Raw genomic sequence first — 17,291 nt, 5'->3', positions numbered from 1 at the left:
AAAAGACAAATATTAATTAAAATTTCCTAATAACCAAATTTGCAATTAAGGATATCATTATAATAATAGTATTAAATCAGAAGAACATCTTTTAGTTCAGAAAGGGGAATGATATTGGAAGGGTCTTGGAAATTAAAAGTCGCATTAGAATAAATTTTATTTTGTTTAATAAATACAGTCAATTCGCTATAACTCGAAGTACGATAACTCGAATATTACTATAACTCGATTTTTTTATGAGGGCCCGACCCTTTTATCTTCAATTTCATGTTAATTATTCTCGATTACTCGAATTTTACTCCCTTTAACTCGATTTTTTTGGATCTTTTGAAGCAAGAAAAAAAAACCTAGGAGCTGATATCTTGCCCCTTCCTTTGCAACAAACACACAAAATGTCTTTCGCACTCTTCATGGAGAAGCTAAAGCTGTCCCTCTTGAAGTATGTGAACAGTGGTTAAATGAAACGTTACCAAATTTACTTCAAGGATACAGTTAAAACGATGCTTTCAATATTGATGAAATGGGTTTATTTTTTAAATGTCTTTCAAATAAGACTATGATGTTTAAGGATAAAAACTACTCAGGGGGTAAAATGAGCAAGAAACATTTGACTGTCCTAGTTGAAGGAAATGCGTCTCGGACAAAGAAATTGCCCTTACTTGTTATCGGAAAATACCGAAATCCCCGATGTTTCAAGAATGTAAATTACAAGTCTAACAAAAACAGTCCTTTGGATTACAAGTCTAACAAAAAGTTTTGGATGACATCAGTTTTATTTGAAGACTATGTAAGAAAATTGGATCAGAAATTCTTCGCTAAAAAAAGAAAAGTGATACTCTTTATGTATAAATGCACAGCGCATAGTGATCTACCTAATTTGAAAGCAGTAAACTTGCAGTTTCTCCCGTCAAACACAACAGCAAAGTTGCAGCCGATAGACCAGGGTATCATAAAGTGCTTCAAACAGTCTTATCGTAAATGGCTTGCCAGAAAAATGATCTTAAATATTGTAAGCATTTGGAAGATTTGTAATTAATAAGCATTAATTAAATAATCCGACAATATTTTGGAAGTCCAAAACCGAAACTTACGGTAAGTCGAACTTCCGATATGTCGAAGTTTTTCGTCAGTCCCATCAGATTCGAGTTATCGCGAATTCACTGTACTAAAATAAGTTGATTGTTAGCAATAATCAAACAAAAACCTTCTTGAATAATATTGATAATAATTATAATTACATAAGTAGTTAGAGAAAATGGTGTCAGGTTTAGTTAGGTAAGTATATGTTTCCTAAATAATTGTTCTAAATTTAATAGGAATTTTATGAAATTTTAGACTGATAATTAAGCATGAAAATTGTAAAGTATTAATTTTAAATTTTAACCTCTCATATAAAGATAAAAATTTTTAATGATATTTTTTAAATTACTAGGTTTAAAATTTTTACTATTTTTTTAACTCCTTATTCAGCATTGAATTTTTTCTCAGATGATTGCATAATTATTATTAGCTTTGTCCATGGGAGTAATTATAATTTTTTTTTGTAGTTGGTTAATCAATCAATCAATTAAAAATTATTATTTTTTGAATTGCTACTGTTATTTAAAATTTTTTATTACTAAAAACAAAATTTTGAAGTAATAATAAACAACCTATTTCCATTCTGTTAACGTACCTAAAGGTAAAGAGAATCTATTTGATATCTTTAAACAAAGATTAATGAGTTTATTAAGAAAGTATTTTAGAATTTTATTAATTTTCTTTGTTATTCTCTCTTTTTATGCTTTTTGTCTTTACTGTGTATACATAGATTTGAAATTTTTAAACACATCCTTCATGAGTTCAATTTGAGAAAAAAAATCTGACAAAGGTAAAAAAAAAAAATCCTATTAAATGTTTTAAGAAGATTTTAATGAAAAAATATTATCAGCTATTATATTTTTTAAAAGGTTCAGTCGTAAGATAAGATCAGGACTTAAAATTTGATGTGTCTAGTCTACTTTCTTTTTTTTTTTTTTAATAAATTATGAATGAAATAATTATTCATACATTAAATGAAATTCTACTGCAAAATATATTATGAGAAAAAAAGCAATTTTTTGACGCCCATTATTAAAAAAAAGCTTTTGTTTTAAAATAAATTTTTACAGAATTCTATGTATTATAATTAAGTTACTATAGACAGTTACCTAAGACATCTGCTTGATAATTAGTTGAAGACTCAAATTCAGTGTATGGTCCAAATACTGGAAGAACTACAGAAAAAAAAAGGAAAAGGAAAAACCATCAACAAATAAATTAGGAATTTTAAAAAGTTGAAATTTGACAAAGTAATCAAAAGCCTAGCCCCTTTAATTAAAAATAAAATAAAACCAACAAAATTTTATTTTGTTCATGTTAGAATAAAAATATAATATGTCTTAATATTTCAGTTCCTTTTCACATTTCTTGATGTTAACATAATTATGTAAATTATTGTAATAATTATGTTAATGTTCATACATAATTTTTACATTAACATTTTAATACAAGATTGCTTATGTATTTAATTTTTACTTACGTAACAATAAAATGTTAGGATGTTGCATAGACAAAAAAATATCATTACTTATGTTATAATTATATCAAAAAATATTACTACTAGAATGAAAATTTCTCTTGCATTTAAAGAGCTTTGAAAAGAAAAAAAAATCTGAATTAAGGTGTTAGTTCCCCCCCCCCCTGAGACCTGGTAGCAAAACAACTTACATCAACTTTGTATCAATACCTTGATACTGTATAAAAATTAAACATTATAAAATATGAAAGTAGGATATAAGATTAACAAAATGAAAAAATTATATTTGATTTAGATTTATACTAAAATCATTAATCACATTTCATAATTGGAATGCATTAAAATTTCACACTTTAATGAAGAGCATTTGGAATAGATATAGGCTAATTTTATTAAATGGAAGAGAACAACAAGTGAAATGTTACAACTGATCATATGAATAACAGGTATATAAATATTATATAATAAAATATTAAACTTTTTTTTCTTCATATAAATATATATGTTGATAATGGCATTTCATATAATTTTTCTACTAAAAAATTCACTTGTGTGTAATGAGTGAGAATATATAAAGTTTTTGGTCTAACTTTACATTTTTATCGATAGATTATGTGAAACTTGATTAAAAATGAGATGAGAGGAGAGAACTTGATTTTGTGAAATATTTTTAGTCAACAAATTTTTTTTTCTGTAAGAGTTAAAAATTCTTAATAATATGAAAATGCAACAATGAAACAGATAGATCACAAACAAATAAATAAACAAAAAAAAATACAGTAGGGAACCGATTATCCGGAACGGTCGGGAGCATCGCAAATAACTGATTAAAATACTGAAAAAAATATTTGGAAATAATCTTAAAAATAAGAAAAAACGATTAAGTAATACACTAATGATTATTTCCAAAATGATGGTAAGGTAAACATCTTTAAAAAAAGAAAGAAAAATCGTAAAATCTTACGAGGATTTTTTTATTTTTTTTATTTTTAAAAATGGCAAGAAAATTTATCGAATTTCGTTCCGGTTATTTGGTTTTCCAGTTTTCTGATTTCCGGATAACGGGTTCTGTACTGTACTATACAAAAGGTCAATTGAGCAAATTAAATTTTTAAATAAAGTCAACTGGGATGTAGCAAAACAGATTACTTGAAATAAATAAAATATGATTATTATATATGTTTAGTTTTATATCTTAAGAGTAGAAGAAGAAAATATTATTAATAACAACAATAAAAAAAGCTTGCACTTGTACTTTTATTTACATCGCAGTACTGTATAATGGGTTATTAGCGATGGTCTAAAAAACATTCCAGAGGATGATACTGAGACAACATACGTACTCACATCCTTTTTTATAATGAGGACAAATTCCCACACCAGCCATTAGGGTCCCAACTTGATTTTGGAAAAAAAATTCCCTGACTTTTCCAGGTAAATTTCAAGGAAAATATATACCATTTGCATTTCATCTATACCGTGCAAATTTTCGTCATAAAACTTTGATTCTTTTTTATTTGCAATGTCAAATACTAGACTGTGTGAGTAAAAACATATAATAGCCTAAAAACTAGAATATTATGAAATAATTGTAAAAGACGTTAAAATTATTAACTTGAATTTAAATAACTTATTGCCACAGACAGTTCTAAATCTGTAATTTTCCAGGTATTATATAGGAATTTTCCAGGTTTTTTGCAAAAAATTGGGATTTTCCCTGACTATTCCCTTCTTTTTAGAATTAAAATAAAATTCCCTGACAATTCCAGGTTTTCCCTGACCAGTGGGACCCCTGATCCATCCATCCGCAGATGGTAATTTTGACCTGAACAAGAGCACGAAAAATCTCCGATCCAGTACCCCCAGGTGTATCGATTTGTTATGGGAGCATAGAGGACTTTGTGACCCCCATAGATTTATTGTGCATCAGTCACCATTTTCTTCATAGGCAGGGGTCTGTCCAGACATTTTGTGAAGGGTTCGTTTTTGTAAAATTGTGAAAAAATTACTCGCAATTTGTGAATATAAAATAAACGTTAAGTCACATTCTTTCAACCAGGGTTCGCTTTTGTGAATTTGTGCAAATAGGGTCCGTTATTGCAACAAAAAAAATTTCAAGGAGCTTTTAAATTTTAAAGACATACAAGATTATGCTCAACACTGTGAAATTATAATTAAAAAAATTAAATTTTAAAAAATAAACAGCAATTGCAGCTACTAAATTAGCGATGCAACATAAAAATATTTGGTATTTAGACTATACTGCTGAACGCAGATTATTAATTTCGGACGAATAAAGGAAGAAGCATCTGCCAAAGACAAAATTTAGTTCGTTTACATCTGTCTTTCTTCCCCCCTCCTTCTTGGGAGGGGTTTATTCGATTAACAAAACAATAATGAAGACAAACAAATTTGTGAAGGATCCGTTTTTAAGTTAAAATATTTTGTGAAGGGTCTGTTAACGGACCCAAATTTCTTTTAAACAGACCCCTGATAGGGAATCTTCGGCCAACGAAGATCGAACGTACGACCTCTCGGACATGGGCCCAATGCCTTACACACCAGGCTATAATGGCCTCATCAAAAAATAAAAATTAATCAACAATACATAAACAAAAATATATTAAGACTTGTTCAAAAACTTTAGAGTATAAGTAACTTTGTAATAAGCAACTTTCTAACATTTTTTTCAATTTTACCTGATTCATCTGTGTCGATAGCTGGCAATTCAAAAGGCTCAGGAGATTGATTTAAGCAATCCATAATTGCATTTGCATTTGGAAACACATCAGTTCCATCATTAAGTATGTCTAAATTATCCAGATTAGTCAAATCAGAAGAAATATCTTTTTCATTTAATAGTTCAGTATCACAGCTGAAAAGATAAAAAATATTAATTAATAGTGTTTTGAAATAAGCAATTCAAAGATAGGTAAAATAGTATAGAGCAAGTTGATATAAGGTTATAGAGATTAAAAGGCCAAATCCTTTTAACTTGGCTTCTGAACAATGTTAGACACTGATAAAATGTATGAAGAAAAAATCTCTGAATATATATATCTAAGGGTTGCAGTAGTGCCAGCAGGAATTATGCTTCAAAATTCTTAGTTTCGACCTTAAAAAAGCTAAAATGAATAAAATTTCTCCAAATAAAATGAAAAATTTAGATAATTTATATTTCGTTATTAACTTTAAAAACCCTATTTCCAATAAGATCAAATTTCATAATATTTTTGAAAATTTAAAAAATTTGTTTCCGTCAAAGGATTTTAACATAATTAAAAGCTTTAAATATAATAAATCTCTTGGTAGAACTATACTAATTATAATGTTTGCTAAAATAATGATATTAGCAAAAATTTAGGGAGTATTAGTATACCCGATTATGAATGCCACTGTGAATAAGAGAAATATTTGGTTACCTTTAGGTATGATTACCTTTACCTTTATGTATGTTAACAGAATGGAAATGGGCTGTTTATTATTACCTTAAAAACTTCGTTTTTAATAACAAGGAAAATTTAAATAACATTAACAATTCACCAAATTTTTCTAAAATTGTTCAATCAATTAATTAAGCAACTACAAAAAATTTTTGTAATTACCCCCATAGACAAAACTAACAATAACTATGCAATCTTCTGTAAAAAATTCTATGTTGAACTTTTAAATATGGAGTTAAAAATAGTAAAAATTTTAAGCTTAGTAATTTAAATAATATTATAATTAAAAAGAAATTAGCTTTTTATAAGAGGTGAAAAATTAGCAATATACAATTTCCTTACTTAATTATCAGTCCTAAATTTCCTATAAAATTTAGAACAATCACATGTGGGTCTAATACTTACCTAACCTGGCACTATTTTCAAACTAAGTTAAATAAAATTATTAGCAATATTATTACAGAAGGTTTTTCTTGGATTAGCACTAATAATCAACCGATTTTAGAATAAATTAAACATAATAAAATTAATTCTATTGCGACTTTTGATTTCTAAGACCACTTGAAAAGCATTCTCCATTCTAAACTAAACATGTTCTTTTAGGTTAATATTATTATTATAATGATATCCTTAATTGCAATTTTGGTCATTGGGAAATTCTAATTAATATTTGTCATTTTAATAATTATCTTTACAATGGAAAACATATTTTTGTTCAAATTGATGAAATACTACCAGGTCCTAATTTTTCATCATTTTTAGCAAACTCATTATTACACTATTATGAAAAAAATTACACTCTTAATATTAAACTTGTTTTCAGATTTATTGATGATTTAATTATCTTTAATTTTCAATATTATAAAATTTTTTAAAAATAATATTGACACCGAGGAATTAATCTTGCTTCGTAATCATGATGAAAAGATTAATTTTAATTTTTTGGATTTGGGAATTATAAAAGTAGAAAATATCTGCTTTGTTGATTTAGACAATAAAAGAAATTATTTTAATATAAAAAAAAAACTTATTACTTGGAATTATAACTTTCTAAAAGCATATATTTAAATATCATTTTTAATCAAATGAATAGAATTAAAAGAATGTGTAGTAATGTTTATGTATTCAAAAAACAAATAGACAAACTTTTTCAAAAATTGATAAAAAAAACAATGGATACTCAACCAAATTAATTAAATTGTATATAAAATCATCGAGTTAATTCTATGTTATTAAAATAAATTTGTTAATTTATATAATTTTTACCGTGTGTAAATCCATTTTGGGCAAATCCGTGGCTAAAAATACGTGCAAAAAGGGCAATTCATATTTCTCTCTCTCTTTTTCTTAGGAATAATTTCTTTTTGTAACTATAAATTTCCTTAGATTTATTTGCATTAAGTATTTTTATTTGTGCTTCCAAGAAAAAATTAGTTATTCAAGTGCACGTCATTCGTATTATTCTTAAATAAAATATAAAAACTTCATATATTGTTACAATTGCAGTGTTACGTTAATGTTGCTTCTTAACAATTAATTCTTTTTATCCCTTATGGCCCATCATAAAAAAAAAAGAAAAAAAATTTAAATATTTACCATAGCATATCAGAATTCATTGATTCGGCTTTCATGTCATTCATTGATATTAAAATAGAATTGAGATCTGTTTGGTTGTCTGTTGCTGTGTTAGAGCAACCAAAATAGTCCATACCTTAAAAAAAAGAAAAGAAAAAGCTTTTATACATAATTAAAAAATTACTAATAAATATTTTTCTTTTTACACTTTGCAATAATATTTACAGATAGTAATATGTACCTATATATAAGTAGTAGTTTAAAACTACAAGATAACCAAAAACCTTATGTAACAAGGACAGTGATCCTGAGACTGTAGCCCAAGCGGAAGCCTTCAATGCAATACTAAATTTTTTTACAAACCTTTTGAGAAAAAACAAAATCTAGAAAACATAGTTCGAAAAATGAAACCAAAAACGAGACAGATCTGCATAATAATTGATTATTTCAAATAATGTAAGATGTAATGTATGTATGTACACTTTGAGGAAATTTGTAAACAGCTTTATTTTAAATTAAAATTTAAAAAAAAAATCTAACTTTCTTTAATTCTTTACTAATTCTGTTAAAATTTATTAACATTTAATTTATGGCCGATCGTTTTCGTTTGTATTACCATTTTTAAAAAATCATAATATGTACTATTTACGTGCTTAGTTACAAACTGCTAATGAATCGGTTAAAGGGACACCCCGCTTATAAGGTCACTTTTGCGATGTCCCTTAGGGTGACCTTATATCGAAGTCTGACTGTATATATATATATGTGTGTGTGTGTGTAACATAAAAAGTTTCAACTAATCTTTTTATGTTATTCCTTTTATGTAAATCTTTTTCTTAATTTATTATTCAAAATGAAACGCTCTTTGTTACACTTTAATATTTATATCCTTATTTTTTGTTCAAGTATGCATTAATTAACATTTTAACGATTATCCTCTAACTAACTCATGGAAAAGACTTTTTCCCTGGACCTATTTAATAGGCCAATTATAATTACTAAGATTTCTCTTATTTCCTAAAATGAAACATTTTACAGATTTACTTTGCAAGATTTTCCCAAACTTTTATTGAGGAGCACAAAGATTTTGTATCACTTGATTGTTCTCTCTCAAATAATTATTAAATAAATATAGTGCCTTCTTTTCCTGCCTAAGACATGTTTTTATCTTTCCTCTCATCAACAACTTTAGATATGTATGTATTGTATATATATATACATACATATTTCATTCTGCCCCGTTAGGAAAAAAATTATTTTTTATCATAAAATGTCAGGTTGTAATAAAATCACAGAGACTAATGTATTAAAAAAATACTTTGAATGAAAATTTGCAATTCATAAATAACAAAGATCTAGAAAAGTACTTAGTTTTGTATGAGGAAAATTTAATGAAAATAATGGTATTTTTGTAAATGACAAGAGTACACACCACTTTGTAAATAACTCAAACAACCAGAATTCAGTTTTATAGCAGTTACACATTAGTTACAACATTTACAGAAGAAGGGTATTTACACAAAATTAAAAGGATACTTTTAAGAAAGAGTTTCAAGTCATAGAAGACAGTGACATATAACAAAATTTTTATATCCGTCCTTTCTCCATGGGACACTTTATTTTCATAATCAAATAATTTAAATTTTTTTTTCAACTATTAAAATATTTCTGATTAACTTTCAGTACTTAAAAGTTTCAAACAGTACATATTTAAAGCTTCTGCAGTAAAAGGAAATATAGCAATATTGCAGGTATAAGGTTCATTTACTAAGCATTCCCTACATAAGAAAGGAACTAAAAAATTGACTTAAAATATTTACAAATACTAAATGTAATAATATTTATGTATTTAATAAGCTGGGGATTTCAATAAGCTTCACCGCTCATAAGTTGATTTGTTATGCTTAGTTTTCGAATTAATATAACAGGAAAAAATGGGCTAACAATTTCGCGATATTAGTATTTAAGATCGCAGTTATCTTGACTGTTAAATTGAGAAGAGAAAATTACTTCAAATCATATAACCATAAACAAATATAATTATTATGACCCAGATAAGATTTTTTCCTACAACGTTTATTGATATTATTACTTTTTTCCTGAATTTTATTAACAAAACATTTACAATAATCTTAAAATATTTTGCTTGAAAAAATAAATTAATAATATATAGTGTAAAACAAGTCAGAATTATTCATTGTTTGCAAATTTGGAAAAAGGATCAGGTGCTTAATATAGGTTTGAAAATAGGAAAGTTCCAACTATTTACTCTAGTTTGCGCAAGTATAACTTTACCTTTTTTACTTTTATTAACTTTTTTTCTTTGAGAAATTATGCTAACTCTCATTTATGTTAGCCAATCTGCACTTTTCATAACAATGTCAAATTCTTAGTGCGAAAATAACAGTCCATTATCTTACCTGTCACTGCCACTTCCACTCATCTGATGTTAAACATAACATTTGTTGCCAAACATAAGATAACATATATAAAAGCATAAAATAAATGTAAAATTTTATGTAAAGATTTAGAGAAATTCAAAGCTTTAAAAGTGTTTTTGAAAATTATTTAAGTAATTTAAGAGGAGATTAAATGCTTTATGAAGTGTTGTATACTAAGCATTTTTATAAGAAAATATCAGAAAAAATCTGGCATTATCTGTCGTTACGACGGACGACGTTATCATTATCAATTTGTCATATTATTTATCTTTGGATTGTAGACAATTTTATAATTAGCTTGTGAAATAAATTGAAGTTTCGCCATGTTAGTTTTATAACTAGGCCATTTCCGAATTACTCTATAACAAATGGCTGAGAATGGAAGGTACATTATGGGGGGATTATTCATTCTCTTCCTTGCTTTTTCTACCCGTGAAATGCTATCAGGCAATCCTTCTAATGAAGTATCTTCAACCAAAGAAATTCCAAAAACAAGTTTTAAACATGCCTTTACTGGCCCTACATTGAAGGTTTTGTATTGGTAAGATTACTAATAATCATAATTTTATTTAATTTATTTCTCATAGAACTTCAATTATCGATGCGAAACACCTAATTTGTCTCAACCTTGAAAAATTAACTCTTTATTTACTTTTTTAAAGCCTTGTTTTAATTTTGATCATTATTATAAATTTAGCATCACATTTATTCGTGACATTTTTGATCATTATTATAAATTTAGCATCACATTTATTCGTGCTAATTGTTAATGCATTGAGAATTCTTTCTAATTAGTTTATAAATGTTTAAAAATGTCTGCAAATTTTTTTTTCTGGGATGGTGTAAAATCCCTAAAAAATTGTTAAATAAAGGATAATAAGTTGAAGGTAATTTAATTTGTAAATGTCTGATGTTATTAGTTGTATAACTTAACTTTTTATAAAGCGTAAAAATTAAAATGGTGGGGATATTTCTTTATTGTGGTTATATAATTACAATCATCAAGGCTCCAAACTGATTTTAAATGGGAAAAATCGAAAAAACAGAGGTTTGCTACGAGTTATACCCTTTGGGTTGGTCCCATTTTATAATTTTTTTCTTTCAGTTTTTCGCTGGCCAATGTCTTTTCGCTCAAACTTGGAGATTGAGACATGTACGAAATCTTTCTCATCAAACATTTTTGTAAAATATGACATTTTTATAAAACAGGGTGCGTAGTGTTTGTAAAAAGTACTTAAAGGTGCTTTTTTGGGGATTTCGTTTTTAAAAGCTTTTAAAGGTGCTTTTTTCAGTTGACGTTTTTAAAAAGTGCTTTTTTTTCCAAATAATTTTTTTCCCCCTTCAGTGATATCTGGTGGATCGCATGCATTTCACGAAAAATGGGGAGTTTGCTACGTAATCATTCATGTTTGAAACCGAAACCCGAGTGCTCCAATTCGAATAGAGAATGTCAGATCCTTATGAAATCTTTTTCTTTTTAATTTATTTTAATTTTGTTCTTGTTTATTTAATTTACTTCTAACACTTTTTTTGACGTAGGGGGTAAGGGTACTTTTGTTCTGAGTTCAGGGTCAAGTTGAATTCACTCAGTGATGTGGGAAAGTACTGATTGTTTCAATTTACGCCCGTTTCTTTTTGGGTTTTTTTTTAACGCTAAAACTGTTTATAAAAAGTTTTTGTTTTTCAATAATATCATTGATTGAATATGAATTTTTTGAGTGCTTGAAAATTTTTGTAAAGTGCTTGAAAAGTTTTTAAAAAGTCCTTATTTTTGATTCAAAGATTTGGCTACGCACCCTGTAAAAGATTTCCATATCTGGTAGCTACGCCTAATTTTGTCCACAGCAAAGCTAAAAGAAATATTCCAGAAAGGGACTAACTTGATGAGCATAAACTGTAGCCAGTCCCGAGCAAATTAATGCATGTTTTTTAAACAAAAATTTAAGTACTAAAACACTTAAAGATCTTGACTATGGTAGTTGGTGTTAAAAGATTTCTTCCATCCTTAAGAGTTCTTAGTTTCTAATAATATTTTTCAGCTTTTCCTGAGGTTACAAACGTGTCTTCGAGCAGTATGCTTCAATACTTCAAGAAAAGTATCCTGGAATTACCATTCTCGGAGACACGTATCCTCCTCCTCCATTCCGTATGTATTTAGCAGGCCTGATTGGAATCTTAAAGTGGTCCATCATGGGAATGGTCTTAGCAAATTTTAATATTTTTCCTCATTTAGGATTAAATACTCCAAGAATTTTTGAATGGATGACTCAAAACAAGGTAAAAACAACTCCTTAAATGTTTGGATTTTATCTATATTAATTTCTTTATCTACAAGAAGTTCTCTCTTTTATTTTTTACAGTTATATGCTTGCTTGATGACTTTCTTTATAAGTAACACGATAGAAGGCCAACTTATTTCAACTGGAGCATTTGAAATTATTTATAATGGTAAGCATTATTATCACTTTTATTAACTAAAATTTCAAAACTATTATAATAAAATTGAAGTTCATAATTTTTACCTGATTAAATTTTAAATCGTGATATAGTTTCTAATTTTTATTATTTTGAAGTTTTTATTTCTCTAATTTGCATTAAACATCCTTCATTGTGGAAACATCAGTGTTTTCATCATAGAAAAAAAAATGGGTGAGAATTTCTCACTCTTTCTCAAAAATAGGGTGAGATTTCAGAAAGTTAAGTGAGATTTCTAAAAACTGAAAAAATACAAATAGACTTGGAAAAAAAATCATTTCTTTTATTATAATACATTTTTAACGTCTTCTATTTTTTAAAGCATTAAATATTTTTGCTGCATCATCATAGAAGATTTTGCCTTTACTAGGTATTTGTCCATCTTACATTAGTGCATAAAAAAATTTGAACGTATTACATGAAAAACCATACCTACAGTAAACACGTGATTGCAGAGAAATGTGTTCTGAAAGGGGTTCCGTGGTTCGGAGGGGTTGTGTTCTGTTGTTCGAAAAGGTTCTGAACAATACCTACTGGTAAATAGGGAAGCTAGATAACGGGGCAAGTGTTGAAAATAATGAAGATCCAGGAAGAAAAGTGAAACGGATTTTATTCTAAATGACGTAATTCGAAACTTTTTCCAAAATGCGAGAATTTCGCGAATTTTGAAATTGATTTATAGAATACGGAAATTTCTCGCGGTAATAATTTTTTAATGCGAGAAAAGAAAAAAATATGCGAGATTCTCACGTTGTCGCGCTGTAGTGAAAACACTGAACATTTTCTTCCTTAAAACATCCAATACTTATACTTATCAATTGAAATTTGAAAATGCTTATCAGTAGACGCAAATTTTAGTTTGCATGTTGTTATAATTATGTCTCTTATGCCATTAACAACTTAGTAACTAAATGTTTGCTTGAATTTACTATTGTATTTTTTAAGATGTGCCTGTATGGTCCAAACTTGAAACTGGTAGATTACCTGCACCTCCTGAGCTTTTTTCTATTATTGATGAGAATTCATATTTTAGCAATTCAAATCCATCTTCATTACAGTTATAGCGCTCTTACTATAAACTTAGTTTTGTAGGTAAGTAAACGTTATCATAAATCTTTATATTAAGTTGGATAATTTTGATTGGGACAAAATATTTGATTAGTATTTTCCTCTATTTTATACATTGATTCCTGAATTCTCCCTCTCTATAATTACAATAAAAATCTGATTAAATGAGCACTGAATATGAGAATCTCACCCTTATGAGTAATTTGCTAGGTGTTATGTGTAAACTAATGTTAGTTAAAGAATTGAATTTGTAGTTTATTGGCACATATTAAAAAAAATAGGGAGAGGGAAAATTTAATTATTATTATCATAATTAAATTTGCTCTATTAAAAATTGTTAATTTGTGTTATTGTTGTAACAAATTAATAGTATATAAAAAAATGCAAGTAATTTTTTTTTACTTTAAAAATTTTATTGAAAAGAATGAAGAAAAAAAAATCTTTAACCTACTACAGTAGCCTCTGCTTAATGTACTCGCAGTTAATCAATTGCTTTTTGTTATCAGAATCACTTGGTGATTAACATTATTTAATGTGATCAGTGTTTTTATTTATTTTTTCAAAAATAATTTATTTTTAAAAAAATATTCAGAAGAAATATATATTTTTTTCCTGTGTGCTATTTTTAAATTTCCAAGAACTTTCTTTTTCTTTCACCTTCCTGGTCATTCAACTACAAGTAGACAGGAGTGTTGTGATTAGCTGTTAATGCCCTTTGAGTAATGAGGCTCCCGCTTAAAAGAAGTCTTATTTGAACTGAGAACGAGCGTGTGGATGTTTTATGCCCTACTCGTTGACATAGAAATTAATATGGATACAAAAAGTGAAAAACATTAATGAAACAAAAGATTTTTGAGATTGTTATGGGGAAAAACATGGAGGGTGAAATTGAGTCACACCTTCTATGAGTGCTGAAATGAGGAATGCAATGAATGTGTTAAAATTGGAATACTGCACCAATGGCTTTAAAAAAACATGACTACCAAAAATTTATAAATAAGTTTCTTAGGAAAAAATTTAGACAATTCATGATTTATTTTTAATTATGTATTTTTAGTTCTATTTTAAAGGAGATATATGACATAAATTTAAGGTGAATTTTTTTATTTTATTTTCAAACTTAGTATGTGTGTTGCAATTGGTAAATTTATCTAATTTAGTGAATCGTTTATTGTTATTCAAATTATTGTCCCAAGTGACAATATTAAGTGGAGACCACTGTATTGGAATCCAGGCTTTTTTTTTAAAATTAAGTATCATATCACTTTCCCTCATCTGTATGAAACATTCTCTTCTATATAATTGATGAAATAAGTTGCACATATGTGTTTATAGTTTTCATTTTAATCTTGTTTAAGTTCTATTCTATTTTTTTATTTATTTTATCTTAGTCCTTATTTAACTTCTAAATGAATATTTCAAAATATTATTTTATAAATGAAAAATTTTTTACGAGGTAAAGATACATAATTATTTAATATTCTTTGACATTATTTAAAAATTAATGCACAGCCAACTAGGTGATTTTTATCAAAATTTTTACTATCGAATATTGCAAACTATAATTTTTTTGTTTTGTTTAACAGTATTAATATTTTCCACAACATTTTGATTCAAAATGGACTCATACTCTAATGTGTTAATTTTATGTAATCATTTAATCTATATTAACTTTACAATATTTAATGTAGGAAATGGTTTTATATTTCAAACATCAAATATGTATCCACATATAATTGGGTTGCTTTTCTCCATTTATAGTTTATGGAATTAATGTTTTTGGAATACTCTTTTTAGTGAACAATTATTATGACAAAATTATTTTATTTTTCATCTAAATGTAACTGTAACTTGTAGTATTTTTTGCACATATCTTGTGAAAATTATTTAAACTTTCAGATATATGCATTAGATTTTTTTTACTTAAAGCTTTCTTAAATTTTGTAGTATAAACTTTTTTCTCTATTGTTTATTAATGAAAAAATATTACGCATTACTGACTTTTGAGGAAAGACATGTGGAAAGGATATATTTTGTGCTTTATAAAGCTAAAACTTCGTGAATTGATGGAATGACGATTGTTTTTGTATTGTAACTTCCTGTTTTTTAGTGATGACACAGCAATGCAGAAGAAATTGCAAATTATTGCAAGGGAGAAGAACTATTATCCCGTTTTGTTGAAACTTTTTGGAAATCTACTTTCTTTTAATTTTTACATCTGGAGTTCTTACCCAACCAAATTAGACACAAATTTATACATGGTTTTGACTGAAAAGATAGATAGAAATTAATTTTATGATTAGTGTCTTATCATTTTATTTCTTAAATGTCAAAAGACATGGATAGTGAATTTTTGATTTTTTTAAAATAAAAATAAATACTGCAATGTTGCCACTTTCGTTCAATAGAAGAAAATATAACAAATTTAATAAAGAATTATTCATCTGTTAATTTTTTTAAACAAGTATTTAATGCTAGAAAGACAGTTGTGGCTTTTTTGATCCTCCCCGTTGCTCTGTAACTCAGAAAATAACTCACTGAAAGTATTGTGTGTTTCTGACATTAATCATAATTTGATACAATTTCACTCTTGTTCAATTAGAAGGATTCTTGCACTTAGCAACTCTAGTGCATTTTGCAAGAAATGCACCAGAATTTCAATATTTCCATCTCTCTTTTAATTCTTTAAATTTAATAAAGATAAGAATTGAGATTTTTAATCATAAGATTTTATACATGAGGGAACACTCACTGATTGCATAATTTTTTTTATTTTTCTTTATTGCTTCAGTGCTCTTAAGTTATTAATTAAAAAAAAAACAAACTAAAAGCAAGAATTTAAAAAAAAAGTGTAAAGTTAGAAACTTTTAACATTTTTGTCATTCCAAAAAACTCTAATTCATTGCTTAATGATTTGAGTTAGAACAATTGAAATAAAAAATTCAATAATCTCAGATGTGTTAAATATTATGATTGTGGGTATCCTTTTTTTTATTAGAAAAATTGTTTATTGAGAAAAAGTATAATTTGTTCGATTTTTGGTGATTATGAATATTTATTTCAAGAAATACATTATGTTATCTTATTTATATGTATTAAAACTATCATGTAATATAATGTAGATTTTTTTTTTATCAGGTCTTCCTGTGTATCCAATGCTTCATGGTCAGAACATTAATGACGTCTCTTGCACAAAGCATATTCTGTCCGCAAGAAACTGATGCCTAGGATTTTGGTTTTGAAGTAAAAAGAGAAGCAGGTGGCCTGCAAATTTAAGATTTTATTTTCAGGAGATGTCTAGAGTTGTTTATTATTTGTATTGAAATATATGTTTTTGTTTATATAATCAAGAAAATCTGTCTTGAGCATTATTTATTATAATAAAATATCATTTTAAAAATAAGAATTTTTCCTTAAAAATGCTTATTATTTTCTAATTTTTGGCAAAGAAGGGTGTTACATAAATTTGTATTACTTATCTTACAATACAAGAACGTTTGAAGTTATGTACCACTAACAATTACTTATTAATGTAAAATTAACATAAATAATTAGTAATATATTATAATAGTTAACATAAAATTTTTAAGGGGACAAACATCTTTACTTATCTCGGTAACGTAATAGACAAATGTGAAATTTATGACCGCGTAGATAAACAGATACAAAGTGGAACGTTGTCACGAACTAGAAAGATTTATCAAAGCTAAATACAGTGGATAGGACGTGTCA

The 17,291-nt window shown here is 26.8% G+C and overlaps 2 protein-coding genes across 4 annotated transcripts in view; one reads left to right on the top strand and one right to left on the bottom strand.

The window, feature by feature from the left end:
* The window catches only part of LOC107449010 (uncharacterized), a 36,459-nt gene extending 26,194 nt beyond the window's left edge, over positions 1 to 10,265 (bottom strand). For 2 of the 3 annotated variants that reach the window (XM_043050800.3, XM_071179874.2), the window contains exons 1-4: positions 9,871 to 10,029; positions 7,597 to 7,711; positions 5,257 to 5,432; positions 2,190 to 2,255 (exon numbers count right to left, since the gene is read on the bottom strand). In XM_043050800.3, coding sequence (XP_042906734.1) covers positions 2,190 to 2,255; positions 5,257 to 5,432; positions 7,597 to 7,711; positions 9,871 to 9,922 — 409 coding nt within the window. In that variant the 5' untranslated portion in view covers positions 9,923 to 10,029. Of the gene's footprint in view, positions 1 to 2,189; positions 2,256 to 5,256; positions 5,433 to 7,596; positions 7,712 to 9,870 lie in introns of all 3 variants that reach the window. The other variant, XM_043050840.3, reaches the window with a different exon arrangement.
* Positions 10,093 to 16,965, top strand: SelT (selenoprotein T). The gene is made up of 5 exons (XM_043051115.3): positions 10,093 to 10,557; positions 12,056 to 12,293; positions 12,377 to 12,464; positions 13,437 to 13,583; positions 16,698 to 16,965. The coding sequence occupies exons 2-4, from the start codon at positions 12,165 to 12,167 to the stop codon at positions 13,553 to 13,555; spliced, it is 336 nt and encodes a 111-aa protein (XP_042907049.2). The 5' UTR covers positions 10,093 to 10,557; positions 12,056 to 12,164; the 3' UTR covers positions 13,556 to 13,583; positions 16,698 to 16,965.
* Positions 16,966 to 17,291: the final 326 nt, after the last annotated feature.

The sequence above is a fragment of the Parasteatoda tepidariorum genome, chromosome 1, assembly GCF_982258835.1.
Source record: "Parasteatoda tepidariorum strain Cologne lab strain chromosome 1, Ptep-v5.0, whole genome shotgun sequence".
In the NCBI taxonomy this organism is placed as follows: domain Eukaryota; kingdom Metazoa; phylum Arthropoda; class Arachnida; order Araneae; family Theridiidae; genus Parasteatoda; species Parasteatoda tepidariorum.
The sequence above is the reverse complement of the archived record's forward strand: the minus strand, read 5'-3'. Positions and strand labels throughout refer to the sequence as shown.